The 18029-nt window shown below is 35.2% G+C and overlaps 1 protein-coding gene across 5 annotated transcripts in view; it reads right to left on the reverse strand.

Moving 5' to 3' along the window:
• Positions 1 to 18029, reverse strand: part of LOC127855323 (fibroblast growth factor receptor 3-like) — an 81507-nt gene that overhangs the window by 14463 nt on the left and 49015 nt on the right. For 4 of the 5 annotated variants that reach the window (XM_052390798.1, XM_052390800.1, XM_052390801.1 and 1 more), the window contains exons 2-4: positions 8625 to 8796; positions 2493 to 2656; positions 1024 to 1147 (exon numbers count right to left, since the gene is read on the reverse strand). In XM_052390798.1, coding sequence (XP_052246758.1) covers positions 1024 to 1147; positions 2493 to 2656; positions 8625 to 8709 — 373 coding nt within the window. In that variant the 5' untranslated portion in view covers positions 8710 to 8796. The remainder of the gene's footprint in view (positions 1 to 1023; positions 1148 to 2492; positions 2657 to 8624; positions 8797 to 18029) is intronic. The other variant, XM_052390802.1, reaches the window with a different exon arrangement.

Raw genomic sequence — 18029 nt, forward strand, 5'->3', positions numbered from 1 at the left:
GATCATTTGATCCGGGGCATAAAAATGTAAGTATTAGAAAATAACATATCACATCTAAAACACTAGGACACTGTCCCAAAGTGAGAAACCAACAGATGCTGATTTGAAATAAGCCTTTTAGGACATAGCAACAGGTTGTAGTTGTTTTTATTCAAACAAGATTATAAGGATGAAAGCAACAGTTTGTTTTTTTTAATACCATTTTCAGGATGAAAGCAACCTGTTTTAATTGAAGAAAGATATTCAGGTTGAAAGCAATAGGTATTTTATAAATTACAATACGAATTTAAAGGTGAAAGCAACAGGTGATGTATTAAAATTTAAGTTTGAAAGCAACAGTTTCAGTCCACGATTTTAACTTACCTCCTTACTTACCAATCTCTTATGAAGATTGCTAAAAGAAGGTTAAAACAATATTTTTTTACATTTAGCCTTATTCTTAAGAAGGTAATTTTTTGTGTACATCTTGCTATTCTCCGAATCTGGTTTGTGAATAATTATGTTTGACAACCATATTAAAAGTCAATCAAACAAGAGCACCGCATAACGGGTGCCAACGCTCGGCTCCGGGTGCAGTTTTGAATAAATGAAAGCTTGTCAGAATTATTTTTTTTTTAGGTCACAGTGACCTTGACCTTTGACCTAGTGACCCAAAAATTGATGTGGCATGTAGAACTCATCAAGTTGCATCTACATATGAAGTTTCAAAGTTGAAGGTGGAAGCACTTTGATTTGAGAGTAAAATGTCAAGGTTTTAGCACGATGCTGGCGGACGGCGGACGACACGACAAGCTGGCTATGACAATAACTCGGGTTATCTCCGAAAACGCCGGGCTAATAAAAAATAGCGTGCAAAGTTTTAACACATGCATATCAGTCAGTATGATGTTTAACTATTTTATACACAGCAAAATTCAGTGATTTTTTGCTTAGTAAAAATTAATAGGTTAAACAAAAGCAAGGTTGTAGTTCGAACCATTCTCAAAATCTAATCAGTCTATTCATAATAACTCTTTTACTCACTATCAATTTCTACAATGTACGTGAACTCTATTTTCCCGAGCGTATTTTGAGCCACACAGGTGTAGTTTCCAGAGTCAGACACAGTAGAGTTCTCGAACTTCAGGTTATTGCCCTTGAGGCGAATCTGTAACATCCAAACAAGAGCCATGTCACAAACAGGACTAATGGTGACAATATACTTAATCAAATTTTTATATAATTTCATGTAAATACTTGAAACACCTTTAACCCTTTACCACTTTTGGCGCATTTGTAGTCCCTTAGAGTTATATTTTATTTAGGCTTTTCTTACTAGATTCAAGTTTTTAAGGCTTCATTTCAAACTCTTAGATACTGATGAGCAGCAAACAGCATAAAACCTGAACAAACTGCGAGTTACTCGAAGGCTGTTCTGGTTTTTATGCTGTTTGCACATAGCCGTTTTCAGTGAGCTTCTGAGTGGGAAAGGGTTAACAAACCTTAAATAATACATTTTCTGAATGAGGCTGCTAGCTGGTTCTTGAGTAAAAAAACAACTCAAGGCACGTTCATGTAGGTTTCTCTGCTCTGGTTGATGCATGATTGAGTAAATTCTTAGACTCAGAGCGGGTTCATTTACCTTGGAATTTTAAGATATCACATCTTCTTCATCTTCCGGGTGTATGACAGTCTCCTCTTATCACGTGACCCTTCACCGGTCATGTGACTGACAACAGTGAACCAGTGATCAGCTGATGAAGAAGATGTGATATCTTCGAAAATTCCAAGGTAAATAAACCGGCTCTGAGTCCAAGAATTTACTTTATCATACAACTCAAGGTAGCGATTCCACAATATTTTTTGCCAGACAAAAGGCAGCATCATGAACAGGTACCCCCTGCACAGACTGATGGGATACAGGCATACATCATTATAATTACAACCATGGAGGGGGCCCCACTCCTCAACAGAGATATGTTCCATACTACACAGGGAATGATGGTACAGCTGGCTCTCTATCTCAGAAGAAAAGTGAAAATGAATTTTGTAACCAGCATAAAACCAGAACAGCCTGCGAGTAACTCGCAGACTTTTTAGGTTTTATGCTGTTTGCTGCTCATCAGTATCTAAGGTTGGAAATGAAGCCTTAAAAACGTGAATCTAGCAAGAAAGGTCTTTAATTAAATTCAACTTTTTAATGGACCACAAATGTGTCAAAATACGTATCTAAGTGGGAAAGGGTTAAGTCTTTTGTGTATAAATGATCCCTCTTTTAAGAAAACAAGGCTTAATGCATATGTAATGTGATATCTCAGAATAGGAGTCAGTACAGGCTAATAAGGGATGACACTTTCCACTAAGACTGGATTTTGGTTTTATAGCTTCTTCAAACAAGTTAAAGCCGGAAGTGTCCTCACTGATTAGACTGTGCTTATCTAGGACAACACTATAGGCACATGTAATAAGCCATGTTTTCCCACAATGAGGCTATTGTAATCTCTGCTACTTACATGAGCAGCTCGTGGGAAGAATGGCTGGTTGTCTTTGTACCAGACCACATCCGGTTTGGGGCGGCCCTTGACTGGACATGACATCTTGACTTCGTAACCTTCCAGAGCCCGTACTGAGGGCTTGTTTATGTAGGGGTCCGAATCCTCCTTCCATTCTGGGGCCCCTACAACATGAGAAACGGATGAGTGAGTTAAGACCTATCGATGTCTGTACAGGCTTATCAGAGATGATACTTTTCGCCTAAACTGGATTTTTGCTAAAATAACTTCCTTTCAACAGAAAATTTTATACAAAGCAGAAAGTGTGGACTGCAATGTCTTATATGGGATAACATTTTACACTCATGGCTTAAACCTACTTTGCTCAAAACGCTGCTCAAATTTCGCCAGATACTTGTGATCCAAATATGCCATCAAAATGATGAGTAACAGATTGCCTTGGCATTAAAAGTGTACGAGCAAAAGTGCATAAAACACATATTTTTCACCTAACTATAAACAGAACACATGCAACAGGGACTTATCAACCAGATAAAAGTTACATCATCTAAAATACGACTATTACATTATCTGGAAAATTCATCATTTGCAAAGCTACAAATTTACCAGATCAGGAGCAAACAAATGGAAACATTTGCAGAAAACTGGCACAGGTATTCTATAAATAACATTTTACTACTCATAACAAATAAATACATGAAAAGGAAGCCTTTATGAGATATTAAACCATTGAAGTAGGTATGATTCAAATCATCAAAGTCATGCAACACTTCTGAGGAGCTAGAAGCACACTTTGATTTATGAGATGTACCCAGCATGAGATACTTGTAGGAGGGGTGTAGAATACCTGGTGAATATTCAACTCATGATGCATACACGTATGAGCTGCTATGGGAAAGCCAGGTTTTACACATGTGCATAAAGTGTAGTCACAGATTAGCCAGATTGAAATTGTGTTTAGAATAGATCTTCTTCAAACAAAAGATTCCATAAAAGCTGAAAGTGTGGTCCATGATTTCTGCAGACACTATACAGTAAGATATTCTGGGAAGACTCTTTATGCATGTGTATTAAGCCCAGATTTCCCCAAACACGGATATGTTTTCTTCAAGTTTCAGCAAAGGAAGCTAGAGATGTTTTCCCAAATGTGGATTATACCACCGCACCATTTTTGTCACAGACAAAGCAGCTAATCCTATTGTTAAGTACAAATGCACATAACTCAGTAGTTACTAAAAGACTATACATACAAAGTTTTTTTTAACCCTTTCCCCCATAAGAAGCAAAGTAAAATGGCTTTTGCAACCAGCATTATAAAAACCAGAACAGCCTGTGAGACACTGGCAGTCTGTAGTGTTCGGGTTTTATGCTGTTTGGTGCTCGTCAGTATCTAAGGTTTGGAGTTGAAACCTTAAAAACTTGAATCTAGTAAAAAAGGTCTTAAATTAAATATAACTTTCTAAGGGACTACAAATGCGTGATAAAACCTATCTAACAAGGTAAAGGGTGAACAAATAAAGACTTAATACTATAATTTTTTTCAAAGTTTCAATTCAATGGCTTTAAAAATGTTGAAGTAGTTCACTTAAAAAACATAAACAATTTACATGGTAATCATAGAGATATGCATTATGTCTACCATTACCTGAATGAAACTCTTTATCTTACATGGGAATCCAAATGTTCAGCTGATTCAACAGTTTCACACTCAAAATCAGGAACTACAAATCCACTTAATCTTCACTAACTTTTGATGCATTTCTTCATCTGTATTAACCCATTTATGCCTAGTGGACTCTCCCATCCTTCTAAATTGGATCAAATTATTTTCAAAATTAGGGACGTCTAGTATATTTATTTCTATTTTTAGAATATTTCTTACAGAAATTCCTTTAAGCAAACAGTGCATACCCCGATGAGACGCCGCATATAGCGGCGTCTAGTGCTGCAACAATACGCCAAAAACCGTATTGCAATATATTGTCAGTTCAAAAACCCGTATTGCAATATATCGCAATATATTGCTAACTTGTACCAAAATTATAACTTGCCAATTACCCAATAATCCCATAAATTCCAATTTTAAAGCAAATTCTGGTAAATATTTACTATAAATGTGCTCAAGAATAATAAGAAACACAAACATTTGCAAATTTTCTTAAGTATCAAATACATTTTTGCAATTGTTACTATTTAAAGATGTGATGAAATAACGTCCAACCGGGGCGTTTTTCCCACTGAACACGCGTAATTCAGCTGACGTGATGTTCCCGTTTTTATACAACACAAAATACACCCACACTTTCCATGCGACGTTCTACATGTCTGTATAATTTTCGCGCGCTTTTTATTGAGACAAAGGATAAAGCACTTTTTATTTGACGCTATAATTTTTTATTGTCGCGTTAGCATTCAAATTTGGAAGCGTGTTTCCGAAATTCGGATTTCAAATAATGCTCAAATCAGAATCGAACGAAACATTTACAGCTGTGCGCAATTAATTCAACGATAATCTGTTCAAAAGCATCGAATGAATGCTCCCATGTAACAACGCTACTCCGTATAATACACTTTTTAGAATGCTTTTTTTACGTAAAAAATAATTTACACTGCTTTGTTTTGTTTACCTTTTTATCATTATTTCGGATGGCTTTTCTGGACGAAATGTGAATGAATTTTTGAAAATTTTCGTACCGGTATGATGAAAATCATATCGCAATACAATATGCGGATTGCGTATTGCAATATATACCGATATACCGGTATATTGTTGCAGCCCTAGCGGCGTCTCATCTGGGTCTACGCTGTTTGCCGAAGCCTTTTTCTAGACACTAGGTATAAATGGGTTAATGCAATTATCCAAATTGTAAATAATTGTTCCAAATGTCCACATCAGATTTTGAGCAATTCATTTGCAAGATACCAAAGCATCCTAACAATTTTAACTGTTTCATTTGCCAAGTATTTAAAGAAGGAACTTAACAAATCAATAACCAAGAAATTCTTTGCTTCTCTCAGATTTCATCACCACGTGACTATGCCTTGAGACCACCCATATTTTCCAACAAGACACTTTTATCACTCAGTAATTGGTTTTGCATGCTTAGATGATAGGGTTATCAAGCACTACAAAAAAATCTACATGTACACTGACTTGAAGTTAAAAGGAATTCAACACGTGTTGAAAACTGTGAAGAATCACAGAATCTCAATATTATTGATGCTATTTGCTGTTGTTCTTTTAATTGGCAACATTACAACATTACAAAACAAGGGACAAAATTGTCACAAAGCCAGGTTTTCATTGTGAAAAAAAAATCTGATAAAGGGAGAAACTCAAACTGAACTTTTGAAATGACCAAAAAAAATTAACCCCCTTTGTAAGTTTTTTTTTTTTTAATCTATTTTTAGTCGTGGCGACCTTGACATTGGAGATATTGACGTGATTCTTTCGTGGGACACACTGTCCCATGATGGTGAACAAATGTGCCAAATGATTTTAAAATCTCACAATGAATGACATAGTTATGGCCAGGACAAGCTCATTTATGGCCATTTTTGACCTTTGAACTCAAAGTGTGACCTTGACCTTGGAGATATCGACGTAATTATTTCGCGCGACACACCGTCCAATGATGGTGAACAAATGTGCCAAATGATTTTAAAATCTGACGATGAACGACATAGTTATGGCTCGGACAAGCTCATTTATGGCCATTTTTGACCTTTGAACTCAAAGTGTGACCTTGACCTTGGAGATATCGACGTAATTATTTCGCGCGACACACTGTCTAATGATGGTGAACAAATGTGCCAAATGATTTTAAAATCTGACAATGAACGACATAGTTATGGCCCGGACAAGCTTATTCCGCCAGCCCGCCAGCCCGCCAGCCAGCCAGCCAGCCCGCCAGCCAGCCAGCCCGCCAGCCAGCCAGCCCGCCCGCATTCGCCAATCTAATAACCAGTTTTTTCCTTCGGAAAACCTGGTTAAACATCATATCATACCTATTATAACACCTCTGGGCTTATGGAAAAGAAGAGTTTCATTATATTTGTTACAATAACAGCCCCTATCAACCATTGGCTTTTGATTGAGTTCAAAGACATCATCTATGAAGGTGTACAGTAAATTAAGCTTTGCTTATGCAGAGCTCCAGATAAGGTTTTGTGAAATTCTTAAATTACTACCAGATTTTCAAAAAGAATTCTTAACTCTGAAATTTTATTTTTAACGTTACTACTAAGTTTTGGAAAATAATTCTTATTTTTTCTTAATGACCTAAAAATAAATAATAATGGTTATTTTCATGCAAAAAAAATCAAAATAAACATACTAGCAACTTTATTTATACGAGTTCAACAGTGTCTTTTCAGTATTATACAATTTTATTTTTCAAATACCTTCATATGCCCAAACTGTGCTTAGATTGCATGCCTTAGATGAATTTTTACATATTTTACAATTAAAACGGGTCTGTCCTTCAATCTTTTCAACGAATAGCCACGGGAATTGTCCCTTCCACTCGTTCAATGTTTTTTTTGTGTTTAAGTTTGGACACGTCGTGTCGCGTTTTTGTTTAGCTTTTCCGACTGTGTCGGCAACTGAACATACAACATCGTATAAGATCTTTTCTATAATGTCTTTCTAAACATTTAACTTCGGCTCACTTTGCGTACAATATGTTAAAAGCGTGTTTTTGGACGCTTTGCAGTTTTTTAGGACGCTCTCTGGGCGCCGCCATTGTTTTTTAATAGATAGACTGCATACGCCGCTTTTATTGGAAAAACTGCGCATTGTTAAACAAACCCGATAACCATTCTATATAAGCACCGCAAAGATCTTTAATACGCGAAAAGAACTCAATCAAAATCGAAACGAACCGATGTAAAAATAATATTCGTAACTTGATTTTGTAATTCTTAATGGTACGACAAGATTTTAAAATAAATACGTAACGGACTTGAAAATAATTCGTAATTACGAAAATACGACCCTTATCTGGAGCTTTGTATAAGGCATTATTGACATTTAACAAAACATGTTATTTCGCATTAACCAAGAATCTAGACCTTTGAATTTGTCTGAGTCCAAAAGTAGGTCAAAATAATCTAGACCTTTGAATTAGTCTGAGTCCAAAAGTAGGTCAAAATAAGGTATGGGTGATGCCAATTTGTTTATAGTGTTTATAGATACGGCCCCCCCAAAAAAAGGTCTGTTTCAGGTCTCCCGACCGTGTCTCCCGAATTGGCGCCAACCCTCAACTTTTTATTGGGGTCGCCATTTTTTTGTTCATTTTCGTTCATATAAGATGTAATATCAAGCAAACAAAGCATATATATATATATATATATATATATATAAATACATGTATTTCTTATAATAAGCTTTAGTAGCCTTCTTCTAGTACCCGAAAGAAAAAAGAAAAAAAATCCCTACCTACCGACCCTGTTTTTTTTTCCCAAGGTGACCCCAAACGGACCTATTTTTTTTTATGGCCTAATCCATTCATCCTTGAAAGTACCACAGCTTTGCGGTATTGATGTCTTAAAATGCATCATTTTAGGTTAACCAAGTGTTCAGACCTTCTGATTTTTTCAAAAGTAGGTCAATGTCAAGGTCATAATGAGGTCAGGGAATGTGGGTGTGTTGAGTGTCAGTAATCACATCCATACAAGTATCAAATCTTTGCAGCCACTGTATTGTTGTAAGACAAAACACATCAAAACAAGTCATTTTGGTTTAACCCCAGACGGCTAGACGGAATAACGATCAGATAGGACATCGCAATATGCCTCTTGGCATCACTAAATGGTGGGGCAATAAAAACTTACATATATTTTAAGATTAAATTTAATACTTGAGAAATGTGGATGAAATTTGCTCAAGTCTAGAATGTTTAATGAAGTTTTCATCGCTTGAGAAATGAAGAGGAAGTTTGCTCAACTTGAGAAATGTGGAGGAAGTTTGCTCAACTTGAGAAATGTGGAGGAAGTTTGCTCCACTTAAGAAAATTAGAGGAATCCACACACCAGTAACATTAAATGCAGATTTTTTACCAAGACTGACTGTACTATACCCTCTCCCTGCAAGGAGGGGGTTAGGTAAGTCTTTGTCCACTCAACACTTACTATCTTTTTCTTGAGCAGTGCTCTGTGTCAGACAGAGGGCTGCAATCAAGGCCAATATGGCCCAGGACTGGCAATGCAAGCTCATGATGGACCCTGATCAAATTGATGTCTGCTGCTTCAACATGAGGAGATTGTGTCAACAGGAGATTACTTCTTGTCTACATAGATGGACCTGAAAGAAATCAAAAAGAATAGTTAAATATAATATCCCAAGTCTTGATAACTTGACAGACATTAGTTTAATATAAGTAAATGAATTTATAGTAAACAAGAGATGTGCTTGTCAGAAACACAATGCCCCCTAATTGCGCCGCTTTGATCTTTGATTTTTTTTTTGTTACCTTTGACCTTGAAGGATGACCTTGACCTTGAACTTTCACCACTCAAAATGTGCAGCTTTATGAGAGCGCCGCTTTGAAATTATTTTTTTTTTTAACCTTTGACCTTGAAGGATGACCTTGACCTTGAAGGATGACCTTGACCTTGAACTTCAACCACTCAAAATATGCAGCTTCATGATAACGCCGCTTTGAATAAAAAAAAATTTGACCTCTGACCTTGAAAAATGACCTTGACCTTGAAGGATGACCTTGACCTTGAACTTCCACCACTCAAAATGTGCAGCTTCATGAAAACGCCGCTTTGATGTTGTTTTTTTTTACCTTTGACCTTGAAGGATGCCCTTGACTTTGAAGGATGACCTTGACCTTGAACTTCCACCACTCAAAATGTGCAGCTTCATGAGAACGCCGCTTTGAAATATTTTTTTTTACCTTTGACCTTGAAGGATGACCTTGACCTTGAACTTCCACCACTCAAAATGTGCAGCTTCACGAGATACACATGCATGCCAAATATCAAGTTGCTATCTTCAATATTAAAAAAGTTATAGCCAATGTTAAAGTTTTCGGACGGACAGACGCCATATACTGTGAAACCATTATTAATCGTCAGGCATTAATTTTCATAAATTTCGTCAGTCGACCGATCGGCGAATGTAAGATCCTAACGAACAATCATGCTCTATGTTTGAACAAAAACACTAAGTTGAACAATATTTTAAAACTATACCGTAGACATGAGGCATTAAATTCCATCAATATCCATGCACACATTCACTGCTGTTTCGTAATCAAGATTAATCCGATTTTGACACAAAGGGATGTAGATTACATAAGGAACTTAACTGACACGTTACACTTCTTTAAAACGCGTGTGCAGTACAGCTGTATCGAATACGTTGACTTCGTTTATGTAGAATGGTAATGAATTAGCGCTAATTGTTTATAACTTTATTACCCATTAGGTGCATTGTGTTTTTCAGGGGTGTTGCATATTAGCCATCACGCAGCGAATGCAGATGAAAGACAATAAACCAAATGAAAAGATGACGATGTGTGATCAACATGCGTATTTATCACAAATTAATAAAGAATATTTTAATTGCTGTTTGTTGCTTGATTGTTTGAGTTTAACCACACTTATTACTATTTTATATGTATCAATTTATTTATTTTTAAATTATTGACATTATTGATTTATATACCGGTAGTTTTATTTTTTAAGAACATACACACACATAGAGTTTATAATTTTAATGTTGATATCAGAATAAAAAAGCATTTTATTTGAAAAAAAAACACTTAACAATCTGGAACCTCTTTCGTATAACACAAACAGCTTTAAAACGGTATTGACAGCATTTTAATAAAAATCATACCAACTATTATATTATTACTATATTATAATAATAGAATGAGACTAATTGGCAATTGGCTTCGTTGTTACAAACACTCGTTAACGGTTATTGGATCCCACTTGTCCGCTAATCATAACAATGAATGTGTGAATGGCATACATTAAGAGGGTCCATTACTGTCCCTTGATAACAAAAGACTAGTTAATTGGCATGTGACAAACAGGCCCCACCTCCTGCAGTGATTCTCAAGTGTGTTCCCGCATTCGTACCACGTTTTTTCGCAACTGCGATTGATCGCGAATATGTATTACACACAAATCGGATATTGACTGACGCATTTTTTTAAAATTAAAAATCAGAAATCGGCAAATTTAAGTGCTGACGAAATCGTCATTTTTATAAAAATGACGAAATTTTGTGCTGTCGAAAATAAATGGTTTCACAGTATTTGACATTTGACCTTGAAGGATGACCTTGACCTTAACCTTTCACCACTCAAAATGTGCAGCTCCATTAGATACACATGCATGCCAAATATCACCTTGCTATCTTCAATAGTGAAAAAGTTATGGCCAATGTTAAAGTTTTTTTCGGACGGACGGACAGACTAACTGACATACTGACACACTGACATACTGACGGACAGTTCAACTGCTATATGCAACCCTACCGGGGGCATAAAAGGTATGCCAGAGTTTGCAAATCCACTAAATTTTATTTCAACAAAATTAAATGAACCCAAACCCTTGTCAAATAAAAACACACTTTTTTCCAAAACACACATTTAGCGCACTTAAAAGTGCGTTAATTGTGTGTTTTTTGTTAATATGTGCGTTTTCAGTGTTCAAAAGTGCATTTAAGTGCGCTTTTTGTGCGTTTTTTCTTTTCAAATGCGTTATTTTAGTGAAAAAGTGCGTTTTTTGTGTGTTTTCTTCATCTGTAAGTGTGCTTTTGAGTGTAGATGTAAGCAAAATGTGTGTTTTTTATCTAAGAAGTGCGTCTTTTATTTAGGAAGTGCATTTTGTGTGTGTTTTCTTCATCTGTAAGTGCGCTTTTGAGTGTAGATGTGAGCAAAATGTGTGTTTTTTATCTAAAAAGTGTGTCGTTTATTTAGGAAGTGCGTCTTTTATCTAAGAAGTGTGTTTTAAGGTTTACAGATGTGGGTTTTTTCTCACATGAGTGCGTTTTTCTATTTTGATGTGCGTCTTTTTTAAGCGTAAGTTAGTCTTTTATTTCATAAGTGCGTTTTTATCATATGATCTGTTTTAAACAGATGTATCTAAAAAGACACATGTTTAACACACTTCTTAAAAAGTGCGTCTTTAACAACCGTTTAGCAAATGTTGTACAGAAATTGAACAAGAAACAAAATTGTTGCAGGCTCTAACAATTTATTTACATCAAATGAATAAACATAGACATATATCTCAGTAACCTGTAATAATATAAGGGGCAGTTTGAATAATTACTGGTTGTCCATATTAACCTGTTTAATGTTTACATACTTTATCATACAATTTCAATGCATACCCTATTGCTTACATTTTAATCTCAAACATTTCTAAAAATTTCCACCTAAATCAGACTGTGTGTAACTAATTAAAAATATTGAAAGTGTCAAAAGTATTATGTGGGCTTGATAGTATCAATTATATTTCCTCAACATAAATAAGTATTTGAACTTTCTTATACTGATATTTATACCCTAATACAATTAATGTCTACCACATTGACCATGAACATACATTTTAAATTAAATAATACTATATACTATTAATATTATTTGCTAAAACCATTCATCATGTTATATTTAAATATTTAAAATTAAATATAATGTGTTAAGGGTGCTGTGTATTATTCAATAAATATTTTGGTGTTGAAATGACTGCCTTATCAGTATTTCTCAAATTATGCAATTTTTGGCTTAGACACAGCAGGGAACCAGATAAGAGAATAGCCAGTCCCTATCAGTCTTCCATCTAAGCCTAACTTAGGGGTGTTGATATACTTTTGATTTGTTCAGGCACCATCTATTTGAGAACCACAGATAGGAAGTTATTTTTTGAAAACAAGCAGCATCAGCAACTGACTTTAAGCTAGAATTAAGACTTATTATTCTAGTGTAAAATGTCTTGAAATACTTTCAGCATGAAGTATTGTGTGATGAAAAAAATGTGTATTTACTACAATGTGTAAATCAACAATAAGTTTGTTGCAAAGGAGATTAAAAGTGGGTGGTTAAAGACATATAAAGTGATATGGTCTAGTTCAACAACTGCCTGTATTTTTGGAATACCGAAGAACAGTCTGTTGTAACAGGTTCGTATTTTCAATTCTGCATCCCTTTTTTATTTAGTTTATTGAATTAATTATGATCATTATCATATTTATGTATTTTCACTGGGAAATGTTAATGGATGAGTAAATGTTATGCAATTTTAAAGAAAAACAACACCATGTGAATTATTATGGCTGTATTTTATGGTTATTGTCATCTTAAAGTTATTTATACCTATTTTTGGTCATTAATGAACAGATTTTTCCCCCATATTAAATGAGAACTTTTAAATTTAAAGGTTAAACCCCATGGTGACAGTGAAATTAACATTGATCAGAAGATCCTTTGGAAAGAATGTTCATCATCGCATCGCCTGCCAAAAAAGGGAGCAAAAGAGAGACTACCTGATGTATGGACTTGAATACCAGGTTTTACCCTGCACAAGCTGGCCGACATGAGGAGAACAGGAGTGGGAAAACCGCGCCCTCTCCTTGACCAAGAAAAGCTGGATTTGTTTAGAGGTAAAACTATACAGGGTACTGGTAATTGCATTTTAAAGGTGTCACACTTCCGACCAGTCCACACAGCAAAATGAGACCACGTATCTTGGTACATTTTCGAACAGTATTTTCTATCAAACGTATTTATTTATGAAAAGCGTTAAGTCACATGTGATCAGGGGATTCAAATTGCAAAATAAACAACCAAAAACAACAAGCAAACAAACTAGTTTTTATTTAAATTTATAATTTTTATAGCAACGAGATTACCATAACAGCAATATTCAACACTTACATTATAAAATATCTTTCAGGACCTGATCAAATGAGATCATGCACGAGACGCATCGCGCAAAGGTCATGACAGTATAATAGTTGCAAAGAAGTTTGACCGGCTGGTGGCAGACTTGGAGAGAAAGATGAGAGCTGCACTCCGCCGCCTCAAAGAAATGCTGACAGGCCTTGATTGATATTGATATTCTTATGTATATAGCTGTCCGTGTGTATATACTGTACATGTTATTATAGTATGCTATTATTTTTTGTTTATTTATAATCAAATTATGTTTATATTTATTTCATCAAATTGCCATTGATATTTAATTACTCATGTATGTTAAAAAATGTTGGTGTACATTAAAGTATAAAATTGAATTATCTTGTAATTATTAAAATACACAAATATATATGTTTATATAATTATTGGTTTTTTATTGGTTTTTATTGCATATCTGAATTAAAAAAAAATTTAACAGCATATAATTGAATCAACTGTTAAGGCAAAAGATGCACCTTTAACGCACATGTGTGCTTTTTGTGAGTGCGTTTTTTGCTGCCATTCATGTGCGTAAATTGTGCGTTTTGTGTGGGTTATAACTGCGCTTAACGTGCGTTTAATGTGCGCTTTTTGTGAGTTAAATGTGCGCTTTTTAAATAAATAACATTTAACGCACATAAAAGCGCACATTTAACACACATGTGCGCTTTTATGTTGGTTATAACTGCGCTTTTCGTGAGTTAAATGTGCGCTTTTAAAATAAAAAAGCGCACATTTAACGCACTTAAAAGCGCACATTTTACACACAGGGGTGTCAATTTTCCGGATTATTCCGGAAATCCGGATTTGAGCCGTCCAGGGTTGATTTTGAGGTGAATGTAAATCCGATGAGTTTGTTTAAGGCGGGTGGGGTTAGGGACAAAATTCTTTTAGTGCGGGATCATTTCAGAACGAATATTGTTATAGCATCGTCGGCATTCCGGACATTTGCGCTTGGTACCGATTTTATTTATTGATTTCTGATTGGTAAGCGGCTGGCACTGACATGAGCAGGCACTGGCAAAGTAAAGCACTGCAATATCATATTTTAAAACAATATGTTAATCAAATTATATATTGACTGCGTATTTGCTAGGTTACTGGTTACTGGTTTTCATTTTCTGCAGTCAAACGATATGCATATTTAATTTCATTTGCAAATGATGTATCGCGACATGTTTTCGGACAGTCGTTTTCGGATACGCTGGTTTGTTTATTACATTTCGAAGTTCTTAATATCATTTGTTTAGAATGACAAATACACTTGCGGTGTTACGGATGGTTTGGCTTATAATATTTCGCATTGTACTCACCAGAAATTGCACCTAGAAAGACTATACATAAAAAAAGAACAATAAGCTAGGGCTCGGGGGGGTTGGGCCCTCTCTTCCCTTTATCCTACGGCTTAATTTTCCGGATTTCAAATTTGGGCCAATTGACACCCCTGACACACATAAATGGCAGTCATAAACACACTTATAAAAAGCGCACGTTTAACGCACATTTAACGCACATAAAAGCGCACTTTAACACACATGTGCGCTTTTATGTGGGTTATAACTGCGCTTTTTGTGAGTTAAATGTGCGCTTTTAAAATAAAAAAGCGCACATTTAACTCACAAAAAGCGCACATTAAATGCACTTAAAAGCGCACATTTTACACACATAAATGGTAGTCAAAAACGCACTTATATAAAAAGCGCACGTTTAATGCACATTTAACGCACATAAAAGCGAACATTGAACACACTTATAAAAAGCGCACGTTTAACGCACATAAAGCGCACATTTATCAAAAAAAAAAACACATTTTCTTGTTTGTTTGTTTTTGTTAAAAACTCACTCGGTAAGAAAAAGCGCACAAAAAACGCAGTGCCAATACCGCCACGTTTAACACACGCAAAACGTACTTAAAACGTACATTTCACACACTTTTTTGAGAAGGGAAGGGCCTTCCCTCTCAGGGCTTTTCATCAGGAAATTGGGAAGAGGCCCTAGCCTTTCAAATTGGGAATTTCATGCACGATAACTGCTCATTTTGGGAAGACCTTTTTTTTTAAGTTTTTGAACCAGGGTTGTTTTCATAGTGCAGAAGTATTAAAAGACAAATTGTGGTGCATTCTTAATCATATTAGAGCTGTTGCTTTCAATTTGGGAGATGCCCACATTTTTTGTATGTTTTTTTACAAATTGGGAAATTCCTCTATCAATTTTGGGAAAAAATGACCTAATTTTTAATTGAGAAGTAGATGAATTTGGGCCTCTGTTATATAAGGATGAAAAGCCCTGTCTCTGCTTCCCAATAAATGCACAAATTCTCCCCCACTCAATTTTCAAATGTTTATTGTATGAACCAGGGCTAACAAATGATTTAAATTTCAAAATCAACCTTACAGAGCCTGTCACTATCTTTGAATGGCTGATTCAACTCTGCTGGTATTAACTAGGGACGGCTTTTATATCAATGTTTATCTTTAATAAGCATCAATAATAATTCAATCAATCAAAGCATGATGTATATCAACAATCGAGCAAGAAAGAAAGAAAAACAAATCAGCTTAAATTGACAGAATTATAGTGTCCTACATCTACAGTTCAATACATGCCATGCTATAACACCTATTCATGAAAGACGTAAGTGAGCATTGTCAGGAAAAGTTCAACCTCTTATATAATCCAGCTACACTGCAACGCCAATATATCGCGGTTGGTGGGGTCCAAAGATCGAGAGCGATATATCCGGCGCGCAATATAACTCGAGAAATGTATAACTTAATTGTATTGCGGTTAATTTGTCAAATTTCCCCAATGTTTTCAATTTATATACGGCGCTGCTACATATTTGTATAGTAATAATAACAAACCAATTATACACTAAACATTTTCATAACTACATACGTATCTGTATTTATCATAAAAACCAAAATGTAATTATTTTTTTCATGTACGATTGCTCGGGAATCAGCAAAAAAGAATAATTCTTGCCGTAAAAAACATATAAAATATAATTGTGCACAGATTCGAAATTTACCCTTATAAAAAGTTCTAATGAAGGAACTGAAACAGCGTAACGGTAACAATACAGGGTTTTTTAATTATATTTTATCAAGAGGAAATGTCAATGCCACATAATTCGCGAGATACCACCGTACTTTAGTTGAAATTTACAACGAAACTTAAATTACCTCAATGTACCCGATACAAAAATTTTATTTACAAATAAATACACCCACGCCAATGTTTGCACCCTTTTTACCAGGACAAAGAAATTCATGACCAGTACCAAAATTTAACAATTTATATACCAGTATACTGCCATCACTAATTGGTTATTTCTTAAGTGTTAAAAACAACCCCAGACGTGTGTTAACAACACTGTCACTAATCGACTGTTTTTTGAGCTTCACTTTGGCCATAGAATGCCGCGAAATATAAGGTGTTAATACTAGCTAGAACCGTTTTTTGCTTAAGTTAGCAAATTCTCAGATTAAAACATGTAATTAAGTGATCATGCTGGTCGTATTTTTGGGAGCCATAGCCAAAGCGCGATATATTGGACAGCGCGATATACCGGTCCGTGATATATCGGCGTTGCAGTTTATTGCTAAAAGATTACAAGTTCATTCAGCAACATTACCAGTTATGACCCCATGCTCTGTCTTAAAACACTATTAAAATCAACAATTAATTTTCTTTTTTGTATTAAATAGAGAAACTTATTGTTATTTAAGTGGTATGATGGAACAATATATAATGCTTATTCCCTATGTGGCCAGCATTGCTGCAGATCAGCTGGTGCCATCGCTCAGACTTGTCAGGGGTTACATATCTGCCATAGAGTCATGCAAGATTTCATACGTGGTCTGGTCTCCATATCCTGAGAGCCAGGTTGCTCCTGAACAAACAGCACGTAGGGGCAGGCTGGAGCTACACTAGGCGCATATGGCATTAGACCTGTTTTGCATGACGCTGTTTAAATGGAAATTAATTCAAATATGACCGATATTTCTGTAGACCTGCAAGTTTAATGAGTCTATTTTTTTCCCCACAATGAATGTCTTTTATTTCTAAATGGATGTCTATTATTTCCGAATGAATATCTATTATTTTCAAATGAATGTCTATTACTTCCAATGTCTATGCACATATTATAATTATCAAGTTTATGCCTGAAAATTCATATCCTAACAGTATTTACTTGAATTGCCCATTATTTACCAACCTGTCAAACTGTATTATGTCTTCTTAATGAGTACTTATTAACAGCTAAAGGTGTTGTTCATCAAATCAAACAAATATTAGTTCTCATAACTTCTTTTAAGTAACACAGCAAGGCTAAAACATCAGGCCATTAGAGAGCCTAGTACTGAATGCAGCTTGTCGCAATCAGAAAGCTCCTATCTGGTTTCTTATTTTCCAAACAAGAGGCTTTTTTTTCACTGAATGATCTCAATGGGAAATTGTTTTGCTCATCACTATTCATTGCAGGGGCAAACAAATAGTAAAATGGGAAAAAATGTATCTTTATTTTGTGTTGTTACCTCCCTGATGAAAATTTAAAACAAGACTGCACAGGCTTATCTGAGACAACACTAAGCACATGCATTAAGCC

The sequence above is a fragment of the Dreissena polymorpha genome, chromosome 13 (genome assembly GCF_020536995.1).
Source record: "Dreissena polymorpha isolate Duluth1 chromosome 13, UMN_Dpol_1.0, whole genome shotgun sequence".
Lineage (NCBI taxonomy): Eukaryota > Metazoa > Mollusca > Bivalvia > Myida > Dreissenidae > Dreissena > Dreissena polymorpha.